This window comes from Mustela putorius, unplaced genomic scaffold (genome assembly GCF_011764305.1).
Source record: "Mustela putorius furo isolate JIRA1106 unplaced genomic scaffold, ASM1176430v1.1 tig00000589_pilon_pilon_pilon, whole genome shotgun sequence".
Classification (NCBI taxonomy): domain Eukaryota; kingdom Metazoa; phylum Chordata; class Mammalia; order Carnivora; family Mustelidae; genus Mustela; species Mustela putorius.
The window spans coordinates 2,294,033-2,313,221 of record NW_025421425.1 but is presented as its reverse complement, the minus strand read 5'-3'; the positions used below and the strand labels follow the sequence as shown (position 1 = coordinate 2,313,221).

General features: G+C 46.5%; 1 protein-coding gene across 2 annotated transcripts in view; it reads left to right on the top strand.

Annotated features, from left to right (window-relative positions):
- ATPSCKMT (ATP synthase c subunit lysine N-methyltransferase) overlaps positions 1–12,763 on the top strand; it is an 84,972-nt gene extending 72,209 nt beyond the window's left edge. The window contains exon 6 of one of the 2 annotated variants that reach the window (XM_045082012.1): positions 11,975–12,763. In XM_045082012.1, the coding sequence (XP_044937947.1) occupies positions 11,975–11,991 (17 nt within the window). In that variant the 3' untranslated portion in view covers positions 11,992–12,763. The remainder of the gene's footprint in view (positions 1–11,974) is intronic. The other variant, XM_045082014.1, reaches the window with a different exon arrangement.
- Positions 12,764–19,189: the final 6,426 nt, after the last annotated feature.

Sequence of the window (19,189 nt, the reverse complement as noted above, 5' to 3'; positions counted from 1 at the left end):
AAAACAAAACAAAACAAACAAACAAAACAACAACAACAGAGGAGTACTTAGCATCCTGCCATGTGTGGTGCAGTACTGTCCAGTGAAGACTGCTGTGTCCTGTCAGTTTCAGATGTCCCATGGGACTTTCACGTGGTGAAAATACTCTGTTTTCCATACATCCCGGTGTGATGCGCCCTAAATTTTCCAGGAAGGCAGCCGCCAGGTAAAATCATTTTGCTTGCAGCTTTGCTGGGAGTTACCGCCTCTGTCCACCTGCCGCTGTGGCTATTGTGTCCTTGAAGATGCTAGGGTAGCAGCAAGCACTGACTCCTGCATTAAACCCTCTAGGGTTGTGTTCTGCGAACATAGCTGTCTCAAAGTGTATGGACATTTGTCACAAATTTATTTTCTCCCCTTTTTTCACCATTAGGACATTGTGTTGAGTATTTTAAAAATTATTTGTGTTATGTTACACGCACGCACACACACACACACACACATTTTAGCCATCTTAACCATTTTGTTTTTATTTTTTAAAAAAGATTTTATGTATTTATTAGAGAGAGAGAGTAGGGGGAGGAGCAAAAGGAGAGGGAGAAGCAGACTCCGTGCTGAGTGTGGAGCCCGATATGGGGCTCAATCCCATGACCTGAGCCAGAAGTTCCATATTTAATTTTTTAGGAACTTCCGTACTGTTTTCCTCAGTGGCTGCGTGATTGTATATTTTCACCAGCAGTGCAGGAGGGTTACGGTTTCTCCATATTCTTGCCAAACTTGTTATTTTCTTTTGCTCTTTTTTTTTTTTTTTTTTTTGAGAGAAGTTATCCTGGTAAGTGTTGTTTTAGGTTATATTTTACACAAACTCAATCTCCAGATAGAAAGTGATACACATAAAGTATTTGTTATCATAATGGGTTGACGACAGCAGCTCTCGTGTCTTTATGGTCTTAATAGTCATGTCAACATCTATCTTTTTCTTAAATTTTATTTTATTATCTTTTTGTTGAAATATAGTTGACATACAATGTTGCCTTAGTTTTGAGTGTACTACACAGTGATTTGATGAGTCTGTACGACCTGCTGTGTTCAAAGGTAGCGTAGTTCTCTTCTGTCACCGTACAACACAGTTATAAATAGCATTGACTATATTCCCTGTGCCGGACCTTTTATTCCCATGACTTACTCATCCCGTAACCGGAAACCTGCATCTCCCACTCTTCTTCACCCACTTTGCCCATTCTTTACTCCCCTGCGCTCTAGCAACCGTCACTTTGTTCTCTGCACTTCTGGGTCTGTTTATGCTTTTTTGTTTGTTTTGTCTTTTAGATTCTACGTACAAATGATATCATGTTATTTATCTTTGTTACTTACTTCACTTGGTGTAATACCCTCTGGGTCCATCCATTTGTTGCGAGTGGCAAGATCTCATTCTTTTTTATGGCTGAGTAACAGTCCATGGTATATCTAGATCACTTATCCATTTGTCTATCAGTGGACACTTGAGTTACTTTCATATCTTTACTATTGTAAATAATGCAGTAATCGTATGGATACATATCTTTTTGAGTTAGTGTTTTTGGTGGTTTTTTGGGTAAATACGCAGAAGTGCAATTACTGGGTTCTATGGTATTTCTGTTTTTTTTTTTTTTTTAAATGTGTTGAGGACCCTCCATGTTGTTTCCTGCAGTGGCTGCACCCAATTTACACTTGCACCAACAGTGCACAGGGTTCCCTTTCCTCTACATCCTTGCCAACACTTATTATTTCTTGTCTTTCTGATACTGGCCATTCTGACTCCTGTGAGGTGGTTTCTCATTGTGGTTTTGATTTGCGTTTCCCTGTTGATTAATCATGTTGAAGGTCTTTTCATGTGCCTGTTGGCCATCTGTAGTCTTTTTCATCAATATATTATTTTTAGAAAATTGTTAGAAAGCAACCTCTTCCTTCTTTCTCTCTAGCAATCTCTGCTTTTTCCACACCTGGTCCTTGGAGCCGGCTTTATGTACCCAGTCCCGCCTCCATGGTTTTCCTTTGTTCTGCACGGACTTTTCCTTTTTCAGTATATATTTTTTCCCTTTGCAGTGATTAGTGATCTCTTTCTAGTAAGCAGAGGACCAGAATAGCTGTTTTGGCATCGACCACATGAACATTATATATATAGTGAGTGTTAATGAGTAATATTTCTATGACTGAGCTAGAGTGGATTTCCTGGTGGACAGGAATAAATCTGGACCCCTTGAAACTATGCATGGGGTTGTGGAGATTTCCCTGCTTTAAATTTGTTGGCTGTATAAGTTAGGACAACACAGTACCAACGGAGCTTTCTGAAAATGTCTAAAGGGATGTCATCATTTGGTGAGTTAAGAAGGCTGAAAGTGCACTCTTGGCTCACCTGGCTGATCTGTCGTTGGAGCTCGTGGCTCTTGATCTTGGGGGTATGGGTTTGAGCCCCACGTTGAGTGTGCAGATTAGTTAAAAAAAATCTTTAAAAAAAAACCCAAAATGGTAGGGCATTGTGGGTGAGGATGGGAAGTGACAGGATTTTTTGTTGTTGGGCAGACATAGAAGCAAGCCTGCTTGACCCGTGTGTCCCAGGACCGTCGTCCTGGGGTGCGCCCAGGGAAATCCCTTTTGCATTGGCCGTGGGCTCATTCTGAAGTTTTCTCTTCTCCCCTTGGATGTCTCCTCTGTGTGCTCAAACATGGAAAGCCATTATGGGAAACCGACCTGGGATGCATTTAGTAGCTGATGTTTCCTTAATAACCTTCAGTATCGGTCCCCAAAAGAAATTTTTCTCTAACGTGCCAGGGACCAAAAATATATATAAAAGAAAATCATTACAGTATTTCACTTGAGATTGTGCAGATAACGACAAGTTCCCCCCCCCTTTTTTTAGTAGTATTTATAGCTATTCAATTAAACTGCCACCAAACAACAGTGAACCCACCACCATTTCCGAGCACACTATCTCGGTGTTTGTAGCTCACCATATGTTTGAAGTATGACATAATCCTTATGGAACACATTCAATTTGTTGCTTCCCAACTTCAATGGAAGCAGTTAAGTCTGTCTCCTTTTAGACAAATTGTTAATGAAAAGGTAGCTGAACAATCATTTTCTTGTAATATGCAATTCCGTCTCCTTAAATACAGGAGCCTGACAGACCCATTCAGCAGTTAGTACTTTCTCTATACAACTGAACTCTCTCTGACCCTCTGAAACTAACAATTGGAGCAAAAAAGAAACAGAGGGGGGAAAGGCCGCTAAAAATAAATACTCACCTGTAGTACGTATAATCCCCCAAATTGAGTGGATGGTATATTTTACTTTATTGTTTTCAGATAATGTATGAATAATTGCCTTCTGCTGCCACGTTCATTTTTATTGATTTTGAAGTGTTTTGTGATGTTGGTGCAATGTTTGGAAAATGGTGGGACTGTCTGAGAGATTCAGAATTTAGAGTCCTGAGCTTTCCTCTCTTTTAGCGGTGAGGGAATGCTGCTGCTTCTGAGGGCACAGACGCGCCATGGCTCCCTTCTTCCCAGAGAGCAATGATGGCGGAAACAAAAGAACTGGCCATTTGTCCAAGCTAGCACACGTTTTTATCTTATTTTAAATTGATTTTACTTTTTAGCAATTTCCCCAAGAATTTTTTAAATAGAATGGAAAAAAAGACAGTGTACATCTCATTTCTAAATACAGATGAAATACTCTGGCAGTGTCCGTAGGGTATGGTGCAGAATAGTAATGGCTGTGTTTTTTGAGAGTCCACTCTATGCCATCTGATAACCCGGATTATGTGTGTACCACACCCCTGGAGGGAGGATGGGCGCTAGGACGATCACTCCCATTTGGTAGATGTTGAAATGTGGGTCAGAGAGTTAATTAACTTGCTTAAGACCACCCAGTAATGTTGTGACGGAGCCAACGTTTGCACTCAGGAAAGCACACTCGAGAGTTGAGACGTTTAGCTTCTACACGATGCTGCATGTCAGCTGAAGATTGCTTTTTACAGTAAAGCCTCATCAATTCAGACCAATTTGGGAATTTGGGGGAGAAACAGTCTGAATGACAGGATATTTGAAAAAAAAAATGCAATCTTTTACCTCCAGAGAGATGGTGGATGGAGGAGATTACATGAGGGTTTTACAGTTAAGGATGCGGTCTTCAAGATCTCCTTTTACAATGAAGGAAAATGGTCTTTAAAATAACAGAGTATTTCATGGGGTGCCTGGGTGGTGCAGTTGGTTAAGCATCTGATTCTAGATTTCGGCTCGGGTCTTGATCTCAGGGTGGGGAGATGGAGCCCTGTGACGGGCTCTGCATTTGATGCAGAGTCTGCTTGAGAGTCTCTCCCTCCATGTCTCTCCCTGCTCGTGCTCTCTTTTTCTCACATAAATAAATAAATCTTTTAAAAAAGCAATAAAGTATTTTAAGGTTTTGCTTTCATGATTATAATCCCCATTTTTTTCACACTACAAATGTAAACTATTTACGAATTGATTAAATAAATATCTGCAGTGCAGGCCATGTCCGTGCCTTGAGTGGGTGGCAACTCTGAGAGTGTAGACTCCACGCTCAGGGCTGGGTTCCCAGGCTAATTCCATTGCTTGATAGCTGTTTGGCCTTGGGCATATTTCTTTATCTCTCGAGTCTCTGTTCCCCATCTATAAACGAATCTGAGGGTCAAACCAACTCTCTAGAGCCGAGGACTAGACACACCAGATGTGGATTAGATGGACAGACAGGTACTCAGACCTTCGCTCAGTGCATGGAGCAGAGAAGGAGCTCAGCTGGTGTGAACTGCCATCACTAGCACACAGAAATGAGGGCCCAGGGCTTACAGATCAGGTGGGAGACAAAGACGCATCGACCACCTTCCCTAGTGAATCACATGTGTGTGATGGTGTGGGAAGTTGGGAGTCTGGAAGGGAGGGGGTGTCGCAATCCCAGATAGCCTCATTAAAGCACTGGGCTCCATTGTGTTGGCACGAGGGAACTCGGAAGATTCTCGAAGCTGGGGAGATCCGGTAGGATTTAGGGAGTGTGATTTGGTGGAGAGAGACCTTGGCGGGAGGGGAACAGAGAGAAAGGAGATAGGAGGAGACAGGAAAGGCTCACTGGGCCTCGTCCAGCGTGCCGGGTGGGGGTCTGGTGGACCCCCAGCCTGTTCTCACTGCATCAGGAGACCATGGAGCTCATGGGGGCTGCCTCCCTGTCCCCAAGCAACAAGGTCCTGCTGAGCTGTCACTAAACAAGAGCTTCAGGCCACATGACATCTGTATTTCTCACTGTGAATTGGTAAGTCTAGATCTAGGTTTGTTTTTTTAATGTGACAAATTGACTTTATTCATTTATCAACCCATCTCATCTTCCCCTTTTTGAGTTCCTTTACTGTTATTATTTTTATTATTATTTATGTTCAGTTAGCCAGCATATATCGTTGCCTTGTGAGCAAGGGTCAGCTTCGCAGCTCCACCCCCTCTGACACTACGCGCAGACAAGCCTCTGGGCTGCCCGGCCCAAGGCCAGCCCAGACCATGGGGAATTTACCAGGGTGGGTGGAGGCTTTCCTGCTGGCCACGCTGCCCTTCCATTGGCCGTACCCTTGTGTCCAGCACGCCTTTTCTTCAAGTAGTGTGCAAGTTACCGAAGTCATCCTTGTGCCTCAGACTTCTCTGGGATTTCAGTCTGCTGCTTCTGCTGGCCCTTTAGGTCCCTGCCCTCAGTTGAGCTCATTCTACTCACACCCTGTTTGATAAAGCGAACCTCAGATCCTTCCTCTCCCGGCGACAGGCCCTGGCACCTTCTCTCCTCACTTGTGACCTGGCTTGGGGCCTTTGGGGAAGGCCTGTGGCCATGGTGTGTTCTCCTGGCTTTAGTCCTTTGTCAGTAACACGTGACTCTCGTTGGCTTTACCTCTGGGCCTTCCTTAAGATCTCTACCCTGGTCTCCCTTTTTGAGGTCTCAGCTTTGGCGTTCTCTGGCAAGGCCATTCCTCCAGGGTTGTGTTCTCCTCACCCCTTCCCTAGGACCCATGCCGATTCCACACCTGCAGCCTCGTCTGCCTCAATTTGACTTTGGGAGCTCTCCAGTGGATGTTCAAAATCATATTTAAAGTAAAAATTACTCTGAGCCCTCTCCCTCCACCCCCATTTTTTTCTTTGACATTCTGGAATTCATCAATGTTTTTCTTTGACATTCTGGAATTTTAAAAAATGGCATGGTTTTTTGTCTCTTGGCTCAAGGTCAAAACCTGTGGGCATTTGTTTCTCTCACCTTCCTCGCATTTGGATGCCAAGCCCTTGGTGAGTCCTCTCCGTTAAACGTCACTCAAGCCAGCCACTGGTCTGTCAGTGCCTTCATTCAGAACTTGGGGTGTGTGGTTCAGTCCCGTGATGGACTTTTAGCTGATTTTCTTGCCTCTACTCTGTCTTTTTTTGGCCTCTTTTCTTTGTTCCTGCAACAAAATAAGAGCAACAACCAACCAGTCAACAAAACCAATACGACGTCTTTGGTGGCCCTCAGTTGCTTGTACGACGACCTCTTGGCTTCACATTAAAGAACGTTCATCATCTGACCTTTCCTTTTCGGCTCCTTGCCCTGCCTCACAGTTCAACCACCTGTTTCCTAGGAAAGTTGTGTCTTTGTGTTTGTTATGTTTTCAAATGCACTTCTGTACTTTTACACCAGTTGGAGACGCATTTCTCGCACCCCATCCCAGTGTCTGTCCGTTGAACTCATGTTCACAGAGGTGTGGTTTCCATGGGCCATGGCGCATGTTGCAGTCCCTGTGTGCTCATGGTGACGGGAACACACCAGGCTTCACCCCGTACTGTGTGTATTTGTCTTTCCATCAGCCCAAGGTAGGCTCTGCACTGCTGGGGGGTAGGGCCTGTGCATTTCTGTCTTTGCACTGGTGTGTGGGGTTGTGCATGGCCCCTGCAGCCGTTTGAGTGTGTGAGCAAGGAGTGGGGAAGGAAGGAGGGTAGGAAGGAAGGAAGGAGCCTGGGAATGGAATGGGTGGCAGGATACCGTGGCTGGGACATTAAGAAATCGAAAGAACAGCTACAATCAATGAGCTGTAACAGCTCTGAACTTTGTGTTCGGCTTTTATGTGCCATAGAACTCTGCCCTGTTGCCAACAGTTTTTGGAAAAGCCACAGCCCTAATGCTTAAACACATTGCTGTAATTCGACTCTCCATAAAGTGGTCATTAAATTGTGTTTTGAGGCTGGGAAGTGTGCACCAGTGACATGCTTAACTGTACAGCCGCAGCGGAACAGGAATCCAGACCTATCTGTATGCAAATACAATGCTTCAAGTTCATTATTGTTATTAGGGAATGGAAATACAGCCAGAGCAGAAATAACAGTATATTTCCCTCTGCCTATGCTGTGTTTTTGTCAATGGGGCTTCTGAAGGACTATGCATTTACTAACCCATTAGAATGAGCGATTTTATATCCTAATGAAAATTAAAGGAATTTAAGGATCTGCCTAGGAGATACACTTGTTTAAACCTATATTAATGTCTCTATTGGTTATGTTGGCTAGGTTGGTGGTATATTATTAGAAAAAAAAATGTCCCAGCCGTGTGTATACTTTCTAAATCTCAATGTACTTATTTTCTGACAACCAACAGAGCCGATTTTCTTCTTTCCCATCCAAAATATAAGACGTGGGGACAACATAACTACTCTCAAATGCAAACCATGCCATCAATCCTTCTTGATCTGGAAAAGAATCTCACTCCTGTTCCATCACTCTGCCTTTTCCTTCTGATGTACATTCTTGGCTTCTCCTGGCGCTCATGTTTGAGGACATTAGTTTCTTTTCAAAAATTTTTTTAGTGAATTTTTGATTTTAATTCCAGTGTAGTGAACACACAGTGTTACATTAGTTTCAGGTGTATGATACAGTGATTCAGTAATTCTGCACATTCCTCAGTGCTCCTCCGGGTGTGTTCTGTTAATCTCCAGCACCTGTTTCACCCATCCCCTCCCCCGTTTCTGGTAGCCATGAATGTGTTCTCTATAGTTAAGAGTCTGTTTCTTGGTTTCTCTCTCTCTTTTCCCCTTTGTTCATTTGTCTTGTTAAATGCCACACATGAGTGAAATCATATGGTATTTGTCTTTCTGTGATTGACTCGTTTCACTTAACATAATACTCTCTAGCTCCATCCATGTCCCTGCAAATGGCAAGATTTCATTCTTTTTTATGACTGAGTAATATTCCACATCTTTTTTTTTTAAAGATTATTTAATTTGAGAGAGAGAAAGAGACCGATAGCACAAGTGAGGAGAGGGAGAGGGAGAAGCAGACTCCTCACTGAGCAGGGAGCCCAACATGGGGCTCGATCCCGGGACCCTGGGATTGTGACCTGAGCAGAAGGCAGAAGCTTAACTGACTGAGCCACCCAGGTGTCCTCACACCACATCTTCTTTATCCATTTGTCAGTCAGTGGACACTTGGGTTACTTCCATAGTTTGGTTATTGTAAATAATGTTGGAGTAAGCACAGGGGCACATGAATCCTTTTGAATTAGTGTTTTTGTATTCTTTGGGTAAACGTCCAGAAGTGGAATTAGGGGATCATATGGTAATTCTATTTTTACCTTCTTGAGGAACTCCCACAGTGGCTGTGCCAGTTTGCACTCCTGATAACAGAGCACCAGAACGCCCATTCATTTATTTTCCGCACCCCCACGGTATTTGCTGTGGTACTTACCAGGGTTTCCCCAGGTTGTGTGGGATCCCAGGCAAATATTCCCTTGTGACCCCTGTCCATATTACCCATGTGATTGAAAAATGTGTTATAAAACATATGGGCCCATTGAGCTGTACTGATTTGTCAATGAAGACTGAGAATAATGGGTAGGAAAGAGATACTCACACACGTATTTATTTCCTAGTCAGCGTACCTAATGGTTCTTCCCTCCAGGCACCATCTCTCCCTGATTGTCTTTATTGCCAAAGGCACCGGTCCCCGAAAATTCCCGGTCTCCCACCCCGTTATTCCCAACAGCATGGCTCTCCAGAACTGATGCGTGTTGAAAAAGCACAGCCCATCCTGCCTTTGCCATTGCCCGCTGCACAGACTGCAGGCCGGTTCGCTGTCCCTCGTGATGCTGTGTCGTCGGTAACGCCGTCCAGGACCCCTGTCTTCCAGGGACCCTTTCACAAAGGTGGTCATTGTGCTTCGTCGGTGATGACCGCAGCTATGCAACTTACCCAGAGGATGCAGTGAAATTTGAATGGGCATTCGCTTCCGGTCATATTAAATATACGGATCTTCTAGCAGGTGGCTAGAGTAGCATGTTTTCTGACGATCTCCTGAACTCTTCAGACACTCCTCACCACACTCCTAGGACGAGGTCCCCCTGTGTCCATTATACCCAGGGCTGGGGTGAGAAGAGCGGCCCTTTGGTGCGGAGGGCCCATCCCCCATCCTGTGGGGCTTACATGGACGCAGAAAAGTAGAACTCTCGAGGGTTCTCCCTCTGTTTACTGTCCCTTCTGTAAAAAGTCAACCTCAAGTTTTGCAGATCTCGTTGAGTTACCCCAGAAACAACCCAGGAGGTACTCTCAGAGAACCGAGAACCTTGACAAATCTGGAATTGTCCAAGCACCTAATAGGTTGTAAAAATGGCTCACGTGTGTCCTAGCTGTGCTGCGTGTGCGTGCATGTGTGTGTGTGTGTGTGTGTGTGTGTGTGTGTGTGTGTGTGTGTGTGTGTGTGTGTGTGTGTGTGTGTGTGTGTGTGTGTGTGTGTCTGTGTATGTATGTGAATTATTTTAAGTGCTCGGCTCCTCTCGTGATTTTCTGCCCCCATTTGTGAAGTGTATCTTGCAGTTGATTTTACTTCTCCTTCATGAAAAAGTGCTGATAAGAGACTTACACATTTTAAAAAGGGCTGTTGATATCAGGGGAAGCTGTGTGTGTGTGTGTTTATAGGAACCTCTGTACTTGGTGCTCAGTTTTGCTGTGAACCCGAAAGTGCCCCCCAAAACTTACTTACCAGGAAAAAAAATAACATAAAGAAAAGAGACCAACCAACCCAGAAGAGTACTATGTCACCACTATGATTGGAGTGGGGTATTATTTGTATTGGTATTATGGGGCAACAGTCTGGAGGGCCCTAGGAGGAGATGGGGGTAGCCGGCCCTTAGGACAGCCTGACTTGTCATGGAGCCTGAAGAGGAGTTGGTGTGGCCTCCTCCGTGCCAGGGTAAAGGGCACCTGCCTCCACCCCAGCTGCCCCGGGTGGTGTGGACTAGAGACTGCATTGTGGTGGGAACACCGATGGATAAGAGGCAATTCATAGACTTGCACAGTCGGTTCAAGTTCAGATAGACAACCTTAAAGTTGCTGCTTTCTTTATGACTCTCTTGTACTTGTTTCTGAGACTTGGGGTTCATGTGTGCACTCTGAAGGTGGGCCCTGCTCCAGTGGGCAGCTAGAGAGCAGCGTGCAGGGGGCAGGTCTGCTTCACATGCTCCCGGCGTGCAGTCTTTGAGGCCACAGCGTCTATGGAAAGGATGAATTTGCTTGTGCCTTCACTTCCCTTCAGACTTCTCCACCAGCAGTTAAAATGCCAGAGGCTGATACCAGCAACATTTGGTCTATCCAGAGGTTCCCTCTTACCCTTGGATCCCGCTTTTCGGATTGGCCTGGCCTCTGTTGCCCCTCCGGCCTCATCATCAACACAGAGCTGCTCTGTACAGTTGTGCAGGTTGCGCATTGCACAATGGTACTCATTTGCAGGGGGCACCACTCACTCACATCACAGACATTGTGGATTTGTGTACTTTACTAAAGTTTTCCAGCAGGTGGCAGTAAATGTCTTGTTCTAACAAAGATTGGTATATTATGATTTTTTTTTTTTTGGATGAAAGTCTTGAAGAAGGGGTCCTTTTGAATAATTTGCAGGAAAGTGCCACGTGGGCTAGCAATGCCTTGGACTACAACTGCCCACTGTCTCTGCTGACCAACCCTTGGAAACACCTTCCTTTTTCCTCATTTAACTTTGGAGACAACAATAGTCCCTTCTTCATCAATATGTTATGAGGCTAAGGTTAGCATGGGAACACTGCCTGGCACGGAGCAAACACCATGTAGTGGGCTGAATGGGGGCCCCCAAAAGATAGGTCCATACTGTAACCCCAGGAATGTGTGAATATGACCTTATTTGGAAAGAGGGTCCTCACAGATGTTATCAAGTTGAAGATCCTGAGATCAGATCATCTTGGGTGATACCAATGAGTCCTAAATTCAGTGGCCCCATAAGAGACAGAAGAGGAAACAATAGACACACAGAGAAGATGGAGGTAAGACGAGGCGGAGTTTGGAGTGATGGGGCCAGAAGCCAAGGATCGCAGGGAGCCCCAGGAAGCTGGGGTTAGGGGGACAGGAAGGATCCTCCCCTAGAGGAGGGAGCATGGCCCTGCCAACACTTTGATTTCAGCCTTCTGGCCTCCAGATCCAGGAGAGAAGAAATTCCTGTCACTGTAAGCCACCACGTGCATGGTCATTCGTTCCCGAAGCCGGAGGAGAGGGTCCACGCATGCATGTGATGTCGTTGTTGCTGCTGCTGTAACGTTCTCGCTGTCCCTGGAGGGGAGGAGACCTGACATGCTGGGACGGGCAGACAGTGTCCTTGAGGCAGTCCAGGCCAGGGTAGGCAACACCTTCTGTAAAGGGCCAGAGAGGAAATGCTCGTCTCAGCCACTCAGCTCTGTGGTCCATGAAAGCGGCCGCAGAGGACACGTGGGCGAGGGGACAGTAGACCCGTCTGCCCCGGGTCTGGGACAGCACCTCCCCGAGGGCTCCAGAACTATTACACTTTCTGCAGTGACACAGATAAGCTCAGAACCGAGAGTGTTTGGAAACGTCTGCGGCACTTCAATAGAGTAATGTTATGTCTACTGAGGCTAATCAGAAAAAATTGAGGTGTGTCTTTTGCATGTCTTTCTTTCCCTTTCTCTTTTCTAGGAATTTATTATTGTTGATTTCATGCAAGTATCCTAGTGTGGCAGTGAGACGTAAACACCGGGATTGAGAAGCGTGGACGTGGGCAGGACACTCTGCTACATAAGAAGACATTGCTTACCCACAGGGTGCCAGGAAAACCGAGCAGGTCTGGGGGCGACTCAGCCCTGTGGGCAGCCCAGGAAGTGGAAAGACCATTCTCCACAGTGTCTCCGGCCTGGGGGCATGGAGGCCTCATCCACAGGCCCCGGCCAAGGACATCATCGTGTCACATCGAGGAGGTGTATTGCTTGACTGAATCCACTGGTCAGCAGAGGGCTGACCAGTCTGGGCACCTTGAACAGGATGTGGGGACTGGCTGTGTGTGGGGAGGTCTTGGGGTTCCCTCGCAGCTGCAGTAACCCTGTCACAGCCCATTCCTTGCCTGTGTGAGGCCTCTATGGGGCTCGCGCTGTAACTACTTCCCTGGGGCCTTCACGACTGTGGTTCTTGGGAACAGGGACGTGGGTGCCTCACCATCCTTGGGGCTGGGGCGCCTGCAGTCCCCTTGGCTCACAGCAAGTGCTCAATAAATGCTCACAGGAGAAGGACCTGGAGAGCAGTCCGGCAAGACAAAGAAATTAAAGACCTCCAAATGGTAAAGGAAGAAGCAATAAAACCATCACTATTTGCAGATGACATGAGATAGAAAACCCTATGATTCCACCAAAAAACTGTTGGAACAGATAAACAAATTTCCTAAAGTTGTAGGATATAGAGTCAATACGCAGAATTAAAAAAAAAAAAAAAAAAAAAAAAGAATGATTGGACAAACCGAACTCTTTTGCAGGGCTGTGTCTCTGGCTGGTGTTTAGGACGTCGGGTCCTGTGGACCGGGAGGCAGGGCTGGGGACTCAGGGCCGGCTGGCTAGAGAGTGCGGGAGGACGGGAGTGGCCGTCGCACAGGCAGGTGGTCAGAGCGGAGCCAGGCTGTGCGGTCCTGCAGGAACTGGGCTGGAAGCTTAGCTCCGCTGAACGGCAGCTCCAGCCTCCTAGTTCCTGGTGGATGTGGGCGCTTCCGAGTGTTCAGAGACGGAGGGGTCCGAGCTCGGCTGTGCTTTATAGAGAGAGGAAACCGGGGCGGAAGAAAGACCCATACCGCTGACGTTCCCTGCCCCAAATCAGGCCACACAGCGTCTGAGGGGCCTTCGCTGCTCCCTCTCCTCCCGGTGGAGGCCCCCCCAACCCTTCCTCTGGGTCTCTCACCCTCCCCGGCCCCTTGCAGACCCCGCAGGTCGAGGCAGTTCCTGGGGCCCAGGGGAGAGTCGGGGTGGGGCCGGCGGGACGGTGCCCTCCCCACTACCGGGAGCCCCAGGGCCGGCTGAACCCCGAGACCATGGGCCGGCCGGGACTACGGGGCGGTTGTGGATTTGTGACTTCAAACTGAACCAGCGAGAGATTTCAGAGTGGGGCAGGGGGACTAGGCGCAGATCCCACCACACCTGGAAGACGGTCACTGTGGAACGTTCAGAGCAAAACAGAGCACAGAGTCGGACCGGTTCTCTCTCTCAGAACGACCCACTCTTCTGCGTGCGGTCTTTTTGGTGCTTTTTTGCCCACCTTTGTTGGGCAGCTTTAGCTCGTGCAGCAAGTAAAAAGCCACGTTTCAGTGGCTGGACCTAGTGGTACTTGCGTTCTGTGCGAGTCCGGGGAAGACATTCCTGGCGGCCGGGCAAGGCTCACCTGGTGACTCGGGGACCCTGGCTGTTCCTCTGGGGGAGTCCGGGGCAATGACTACCTTTGCAGACGGGGTGGGGGTGGCAAAAGGGTCGGGGTGGGTCCCTTACTTCTCACGTGGTTGCCGAAAATTAGGCCCCCTGCCGTCAGCCTCCCCAGAGCTCCAGTGGGGGTGCACCAGGGACCCTCCAGCTCCTGGGTTTACTGTCTCGGCGCCGCGGTACAAAGGAGGCAGCCCGTGGGAGAGGCGCTTCTCCAGCAGGAGACCCGGCATCTGCTAGAAACGGGGGATGGTGCGTAGCTGGTTCACCTGACCCGTGTCCGTCACAAGGGCCCAGACCAGTGAGTCCCCATGGAAGGAGGTGGATGGTGCAGTCCTGGAGTCAGGGGTGGGGGGAGGGCTTCCCTGGGAAGGAGGAGCCATAGGGATGCCATGGAGGAGACTGGGGCAGCAGGGGTTTCACAGCTGGGCACTGAATATATCGGAGACAGCTTAGTCTCCCAGGGAAGTTTGGAGAATGTTCTGGAAGGGCCTGCCTAGAGTGCTCTGGAGAGAGCAGGGTCATGTAGCGTTAGCTCCCTGGTCCTATTGAAGACAGAGGCAGCTGGAAGCGCTTACCCAGCTCCTCTTCTGTCCCTCACGGAGGGTTTCTGGAGTCAGATGGACAGTCCCTTGCAAAGAAGCACTTGCTCTGCTCCCCAGGGCACAGATGGCATGGGTGGGCTCACCCCTGGTTTCATGCTTGGAGATACCCGTCGTGAGAAAGCCCTGCTCTGGCCATTCAGGGAACCAGGTGACCAGGGTCCCCGAGGCCCTTACTTATTCCCGCTGGGCGGAGCTGGGGGTGTCCGTCTCGGGGTGAGGGACACCGTGTGCCTCCCCGGCGCTTCCTGCAGCTCCTCCCAGCAGTTCTGAGCTTGTGGCTGCTCCGTCACCGGGTTACAGATGTGGAAACCGGTTCACAGAACGATTTAAACCCCAGGCCTGAAACTGTCCTGGCAGAGCGGGTGGAGGATGTCTTTCTGTCTGGTTTACGGCTTCCCTCGCCAAGTGGGTGTTTCCTCTGCCCTTGGCCTTGCTGAGATTTTATAACCCACACTCATTCTGGGTCAGGCAAGGCCCTCTCGGCCTCACAGGAGAGAGGACACCAGCCCCGCTTTCCGCGTGTGCTGGGTCCTTTTGTGCTCGCCTGGCTACAACAGTCGTAAGCAAAGACTCCGGTGAATGAATAGTTCAGTTCCCACTGAAATTGCCTATGCTGGAATTTCTGCCTTTAAAAGAAACATGAATAATGACCGGGACAGAGCATTCTTTTATTTGAACCCGGATGAGTTGAACACAGATAGGAGAAAAGGGAGAAGGCTCTGCTAAGTGTGTTCTCTGGGTTATAAATTCCTTTTCTCTCTAATGCCTCTGTCTTATCAGGGGATTCTCTTGGCTGCACTCTCTTCTTTCATTTCTGTCTTCTTTAGTCACTGTGTTCCTTCTCTTCTCAGATTTTACTAGCTCAGCAGCTGCAGGTGAATTGAGCCAAGAACACTTGCTCTGAGTGGCACAGAAACGCGCTCTGCCTCCGTGGTCCTGCTCCCTCCGAGCACACTGGTCCCTTATGTAACTCTCTCCTTTTCAGAGTCCGCTCCGCCGCAGCGTGGTTCACAAAAAGGCAGTGCGTGACGATGTCAAACGACGGGGCTCCTTGGCTTTCCTTCCCTGCCTTGAAACCGAGCACCTTTCCCAGCTTACCCTCAATGTGTGTTCTTTGGCTGTGTCTGCAGGATACTTCAAAACTATTATTATTATTATTATTATTATTATTCAACCAAAGAGCTGCGTGATGGGATACATTTTCAAAATAGCGCGTTCCCTTGAAATTTCATAAAGACCAAGAGGTTTTGTTGCTGGGGCTCTCGCAAAATGGAAATTGTAACTGGTTGCATCGGAACTTGTACTTGCAAGAAGGCGGTGACTGGTGTGCTTTGGGGAGAGCTGTGGCTTCCTTCGTATGACCCAAACCAACCGTGGACATTGTAATTGAACTTGAAAACACCCAGCTGAGCCTGCGTGTCAGCCGTGCGGAGGAGTGAGTAGTGGCCCCGTTCGGGGAAGATAGACCGGGTGACGAGGGACCTACAGGAAGAGGGTGAGGAGGAAAAGTAATCCCAATGGCAGAGATAAGGCCAGATTTATCAGTTGTGATGATATAAAAATGAAATAAAATCAAGTGGAGACAAAATGACTCTGAAAGTTTGAAAATTAATTAAAAAAGATAATGTGGCAGTATAATACAGATAAGTTAGAACTCAAGATGGAAGGTACTAGGAAGGGCAGAGACAGACATTTCGTGTTCATAAAAGTAAAAAGGCACCAGGGAGAGAACATCGTTGGGGCACCGTGGACACTTGCTGTCATATCCTTGTGATCTATAGAGCAACATTTCCTTGAATTATAAGGAGAAATTGACAAACACCGAGTGGAAGAGATTTTAACCACCCCCCTGCCACACACACCGGTAGTGAGCAGAATGGTAGCCCTGTAGACACATTCATGTCCCAGGCCCCAGAACGTCTGCGTATCACTTTGTTAGGAAAAAGTCTTTGCAGAGGTAATTTGTTCAGAGTCTTGAGGTGAGGTCCTCCTGATCCACCAGGTGAACCCGACCTCAGAAGTGTCCTTAAAGGAGAGAAGCAGAGGGACACCAGACAGGCACGGAGAAGGTGACATGGAGCCAGAGGGAGGGGTGGCAGTGATGTGGCCGCCAGCCCGGGATGGGGCCGCCACCAGTACCAGAGGCGGCGCTGGGTGGGTCTCTCCCAGGGTCTCAGGAAGGAGTGTGGCCCTGCCGACACCTTGATTTTGGGCTTCTGGTTCCAGAACCTTGAGAGAAGAAATTCCTGTTGGTGTGAGCCCCTACCTCTGTAGTGATTTGTGACAGCAGCCCCAGGAAACAAACATAGTTCTCAAGAGAGGATGGATCAAGTAAAAGAATAACTAATAAGAATATCAGGGATTTGAAGGATTTAACTTGACAGCCAATCGAGTATACTCTTTCTTCTTGAAATACATAGGAAAATGTATAAAAATTAACCGTGTCCGAGGCAACAAAGAAAAACGCACAGTTTTCCAAGACTGGAGTCATGGAGTCCCCTCCTTTCAGGGCAATGCAATGAAGATGGTAACCACCAACAAAAGGATAGGCAGAACATTCCCCACAAACATGGGGACATTAAAAAATGTCTTCTACATAATTGATGTTTTAACAAGAAAACAGTTGGTGAGATGAAGCCAAAACGGTCCTCCCATGGGAATTTACAGCCAGAAGTAGAAGTACATTTCTTAGAAAACAAGAAAGACTGAAAAGAAATTAGTTAAGCTTTTGCCTTGAGAAACTATAAAAAGGAACAACAAAATACATCTAATAAAGGTAGAAGGAAGGAAATAAGGTAAGAGCAGAAATTAATGAACCAGAAAGCTAAAAGGTCCCCCAGAGTTCATCAAAATCAAAAATAAGTTCTTTGAAATGATTAATGAAATTGGCAAACTTTTTTTTTTTTGAAATTGGCAAACTTTTGGCAGTTATAATCAACAAGAGAAATTAAGCATAAATAAATATCAAAAGGAAACAAAAAGTCTATGGATACATTGACCCTTAAAAACTATTAAAGAGGGGCGCCTGGGTGGCTCAGTGGGTTAAGCCTCTGCCTTCGGCTCAGGTCATGATCGCTGGGTTCTGGGATCGAGTCCCGCATCAGGCTCTCTGCTCGACAGGGAGCCTGCTTCCCTTCCTCTCTCTCTGCCTGCGTCTCTGCCTACTTGTGATCTCTCTCTGTCAAATAAATAAATAAAAATCTTATAAAAAACTATTAAAAAGTTGACTATTTTTATATTAGTACATTAAGGAAGTAGCTGATATTGAAAACTTCTTAAATATAAATAATCGAGTTTGACCCCAAAACAAGTAGAAAACTTGAATACAGAGATGATTGTAAAATCAATGGAAATGATGGACAAAGATCGATAAGCAAGAAGCGCTGAGTTGATATTGTTCAGTAGGTGAACGCTACAAAGTAATTTAAGGAACGAGTAATCCAGATCTGGTGAAACGGTTCCAGAGAGAAGAAAAATAGGAAAAATGAACCAGACCACTTTATGAAGTTAGTAAAAACCCTATTATGGAACTCCGCAAGGAGAGAAGAAGGAAAAAACCAGGGATTCATTACACGTGTGAATATCCATGCAAAAACCATAATGAAAATATTAGCAAATTGAATCCTACAGTTTATTAATGGACTAATACATCTTGAGCCAGTAGGGTTGGTTCAGAAAAGAACAGTTACAAGTGTGCCTGTCTTAAATGAAGAAAAAAAAATCCATGATTTTCACGATAGATGCTACCTGCCCCCACCTCACCCAGCGTATAAACACCCAGAAAGTGGATCAAAGGGAACCCTCCGAACTGATAAAAAAGATACACCCAACAACTGGAGGAGCCATCATTTTTAATGAGAAAACAAGATTAAAGTCAAGTCACTGCTGCTCTGTTATATATCTTAGCCGAATTTCAGGAAAAGAAATACAAATTGGAAAGGAAGCAACAATGGTCAGATGTTATAATTGTTAAATTCAAAATACCGGTGAATCACCTGATAAATAATTAGAGTCAATATGTTAGTAGGAATGCTGAACGTAAGTCGAACATACAAAGATCAGTAATTTTCCTCGTGCTAACAATAACTTATTAGAAATTATAATAGGAAAAAATAATCCCATTTGTAATAACAATGAAATCTGTTATGTACCTGGGAGTGGACCTGTGGCCACCATGCCAGGGGCTATAGCTACTGTCCTTCCTTCTTTTTTTTTTTTTACTTTATGTTTTTTTAAATTAACACATAATGTATTATTTGCTTCAGGGATACAGGTCTGTGATTCATCAGTCTTACACAATTCACCATGCTCTTACCCATACCACAGCGCATACCCTCCCCAACGTCCATCACCCAGCCACCCCATGCCTCCCCCCACCTCCCGTACTCCACAACCCTCAGTTTGTTTCCTCAGATTAAGAGTCTCTTATGGTTTGTCTCTGTCTCTGGTTTCATTCCATTTCATTTCTTCCTCTCTTCTCCCATGATCTTCTGTCTTGTTTCTCAAATTCCACATACCAGTGAGATTATATGATAATCATCTTTCTTTGATTGGCTTATTTAGCTCAGCATAATACCCTCTGGTTCTATCCATGTCATTGCAAATGACAAGATTTCATTTTTTTGATGGCTGCACAATATTGTATTGTATATATATATATACACCACATATTCTTTATCCATTCATCTGCTGGTGGACATCTAGGTTCTTTCCATAGTTTGGCTATTGTGGACATTGCTGCTGTAAATATTCAGGTGCACGGGCCCCTTCAGATCACTGCATTTGTATCTTTAGGGTAAATACCCAGTAGTGCGATTTCTGGGTCGTAGGGTAGCTCTATTTTCAACTCTTCAAGG